At 39.4% G+C, this 4,059-nt stretch overlaps 1 protein-coding gene across 1 annotated transcript; it reads right to left on the bottom strand.

The window, feature by feature from the left end:
* Positions 1-817: 817 nt before the first annotated feature.
* On the bottom strand, positions 818-2,033 carry LOC120203583. The gene is made up of 2 exons (XM_039203835.1): positions 1,958-2,033; positions 818-1,080 (listed from the first exon to the last, which is right to left on the bottom strand). The coding sequence occupies exons 1-2, from the start codon at positions 2,031-2,033 to the stop codon at positions 818-820; spliced, it is 339 nt and encodes a 112-aa protein (XP_039059766.1).
* Between the last annotated feature and the right edge of the window lie 2,026 nt (positions 2,034-4,059).

Genomic DNA, 4,059 nt, shown 5'->3' with positions numbered 1-4,059 from the left:
ATATGGTGAGAGGGGGTCACCCTGCCTAACACCACGAGAACCCTTGAAATAGCCAACGAGACTCCCATTGAACACTATAGAGTAGCTAGGTTTAGTAATACAAGCCAAGACCCAACCAATAAACTTCTCAGGAAGTCCTAATGCATGCAAAACAATTCCCACAAAATCCCAATTTAAGGGGTCGAAAGCTTTTTGCAAGTCAATTTTGAGAGCACATCTAGGGGAAATTTTCTTCCTTAGCGTAGCCTCTAACAAGTTCCTGGGCTAGTAAGGTATTATCAATAATGCTTCTCCCTTTCACAAAAGAAGATTGATTCATCGAAATTATATTAGGAAATATAGTAGACAAACGATTCACTAATATTCTAGTGGCAGTCTTGTAAATGACCGAGCAACAAGAAATAGGCCGAAAGTCCTTGACCATACTCGGGTTAAAGACTTTGGGAACAACAAAACAAAAGTAGCATTGAAAGAAGGGAGCATGAATGAGGTAGCAAAGAAGTACCTGATAGTTGCTAGAAAATCATTCCCCACAATATGCCAAGTTTTTTTTGAAGAATAAAGAATTAAACTCGTCTGGGCCAGGGGATTTATTGTTCTCTTGCCCCCAAATAGCTTCCTTGATCTCTGCATTGATCTCTGCATCAGAGAAATCTCTTGTTAAAGACTCAGCTACACCCTCTGGCAAAGAGTAGCCAAGAAGTTCTTTGACAATGTTAACATTGCAACAGTTAATATCCAGATCAGCCACCCCCAACTGCTTGTAGAAGAAATTTATAGCCTCACTTGACATTGTATCAAATGTGGTAAGCTTAGTTCATTCATGATCATAAAGGACTCGAATGGTGCTGCTCAACCTTTTGCTAGCCACCATGGCATGAAAGAAGCGAGTACTCTGATCCCCCTCTTTGATCCAATCAGCCTTCGCTTTTTGTTTATAGAAAATGAGCTCCATTTGCTCAAGGGCCCTTAATTCATCCTCTGTCCTTAGCTCATTAAAAATGAGGTTGTCAGAAGTAGTAGCATCGAGGTTAGCAAGCTGAAAAGCCCTCAATTCATCTCTTTTCTTTTGAACTTGCCCTGTAATATCAGAAAAATGATTTTATTCAATTCCTTGAGGCATCACTTCAATCTTTTCAGTTTAAGGAAAATGACTTGTGCAGGGTTCCATGAATCATTAACAATGGTCAAAAAATCTGGGTGCAACACCCAGAAGTTGAAGAACTTAAAGGGCTTTGGCATGGCAATAGGCGCTTCTCTGTGCATCTAAACTAGGGCTGGGCTATGATCAGAGTCCCCTGGCGCTTGGAACTCAACCTCAGAAGAAGGAAAAGCCTCAATCCAACAATGATTAATAAGGACTCGATCCAGTTTGCGAGCCAGGTAGGCGTCCTGTTGCTTATTGGACTATGTGAACAATGGACCAATGAATTGGTGATCAAAAACACACAGATCCTCAACATATTTCTGGAAATCAGAGATGTCACTAATGATACTAGAGTTAACTGGATTAGAGCTCTCTTCCAGCTTCAAAATAATGTTGAAATCACCCCCTATCAACTAGGGATCATTCCCTACCATACTTTCAACATTTTTAAGCTGATCCCAAAGAAGTCTACGACAAATACCAACATTAGAGCCATACACCGCATTAATGTAAAACGTCTTATTACCAAAGATACCCTTAATAGTAATACTTTAATCACAAGTTAAACTAATGGAGCAGTCCAAATTATTTTGCCATAAGACCCAAATCCGATCATTCTCAGCATAGATGTAATTACAGCAGAAGTTCCAGCCCTCAAACTTTTTAAACAGAATTTCTCTCGAATTATTTTCCTTAACTCTGGTTTCCAGAAGTCATATAACATTGATATGTAGTCTAGCAATACATTTCATCACTTTGCTTTGTTTAAGCGGACTGTTAAATCCCCTAATATTCCAGAAGCACACTAACATAATAAGTTTGAGGAGGAAGAGGCACCCCTTTCCTCAGCCTTCTTAACCTTGTCAGCATGCTCTTTCTTTTTCATTTTCAACTCTTGTACAATCTTTACAACACCCACAGAAGTACCCCTCTATTTTCTACCAGAGTCTTCAAGGGAAATACCAACCAAGCTATCAGGATCAATTGAGCTTAGGATGTCAAATTTGTTCTTTGACCATCCCCCATAGCTTTGCCAATTTTGGCTGGTCTACCTCTACCTCTCTTTAACAGTGGATCAATAGCCTAAACAGGCAGATCAGGTTGCTTAGGTCCTTGATCAACCATCATATCACTCGTAGAACAAATCCCATTCAAAGTAGTATTAGTAACCATATCAGGAAAGGCCTCAGCTAGCACTGCAGAAGTAATTAGATCCCCAGAACCAGTTTCATCAGTGACTGCGATGGCAACCGAGCTTCTAGCACTAGCCTCATCAACAGTAACATCAACATGAGATTTCAACATATAAGGATCAGACAACCCCTTAGCAAGGTTGGATTCCAAGGAGGTTGAATCACCATTCAAGCAAGTCAGAATATACGGGCCCACTGAAGACTTTTCCACATCAATTTTGGAAATAGGAACATCCAGCTTAGTTCCCAGAGAAGATTCTTTAACCCTCCAAACTTGCTTATTTTTCTTCCCCAAAGGACAATACTTAGCTGAGTGACCAAAACGACCACAGTCAACACAAGAGTTATGCATCCAAGGCACCGAGACTCTAATCCTGGCCATTGACTCATTGCACAACAATACATCAATGTAACTCGGAAACTGAAACCCAGTTGGAACCTCTACACAAACCCTAGCATATTCTAATCTTTCTCTATTAGTAGTAATAGAATCCATGTGAAGGAGTTTACCAACTGCGCTTGCTATGTAACTAAGACCCCTCTTCGAGAATAGCTCTAATGGGACATTATACAATTGGATCCAAACAGGTATGCAATGCAAATCAAAATTCAATTCCCTCAAATTAGGTTCCCATTTCCTAAGACAAATCGATTTATACTGAAAATGCCACTGACCGTTCTCTAAAACCTAGTCCCTTGCCGAAGAATTAACGAATGAAAAAACAAAGAGATTTGACCCAGCCAAGCTTACCTTCACCGGAGAGCTCTTCCCCCACAGCTGACCAATAAGTTTCTGCAGAGTAGCAAAATTCGACGCTGAGTCAATGAACTGTCCAACTAAAGCGTACCTCCACTCTAGGATACCCTCCTCAAACACATAACGAGGTGGTTTCACAACGCAAGGACCCTCAACCATCGCAGAAGGGGAGAAGTCCAATTCCTGCGTATTCCCCACCGTGAATAACTTCCTCCAGTCCGAGACACCTTCACCAGCCATGTACCAGCATAATCCCCAAAAAAGAACTCGGAAATTGCATAGAAGATACAAGAATCGAAGGAGAGATGGCCCGTCTTCAGATGCTATTAGCCTAGCTAATATGCACCGAGATAGAAGAACTTAACGTGCGCCATCCCAAAAATGATTAATTAAAGATTTGATAATAAATTATTTTATCATTTTACATATGATACAATTAATTTAATGAATCTTTATTTTTAGCTCGGTATAGTTCAATTTTTCTATTTTTTATAATACTATATAAATTTATTATTGGTTGAAAATATGTAATTTAATTTTTACCCTACTTCCGTCGTGTCCTTTTATTTGGCGCCTTTGATTTCTCCAGAGTCGTCGTCATCACTGAGTTGATACGAGGAATTGCTTCGAATTTTGTAAAATCTACATCTTTGTCATTCTATGGTAAGGGACTCTTTGTTTCTTAAACTGAAAATCTAGAGAATTTTGTAAATTTTTGGCACTGGAGAACATCCCACGCGCTATGAGTGAGGAAGTTTCATCGAACCGATCAAATTGATTCAATAGTTAAACCCGTTTAACCTTAATTGAACCTGAATCATTAACCTGATCCATTGACCCGATCTGTTAAGTATCAATAGTTGCCCATTGACTTTTGCCTTTGACGTTTAACTTTATATTTTCGACGTGTTAAGTTTGTTTTTATAGTCTATTTTTTGTCAAATTCTGATCTGAAACTCCTT

Source organism: Hibiscus syriacus, unplaced genomic scaffold (genome assembly GCF_006381635.1).
Source record: "Hibiscus syriacus cultivar Baekdansim isolate YM2019G1 unplaced genomic scaffold, ASM638163v2 tig00010050_pilon, whole genome shotgun sequence".
NCBI classification, from domain to species: Eukaryota; Viridiplantae; Streptophyta; class Magnoliopsida; order Malvales; family Malvaceae; genus Hibiscus; species Hibiscus syriacus.
Note: the sequence above shows the minus strand (reverse complement) of the source record. Positions and strands in the feature narration are given on the sequence as shown.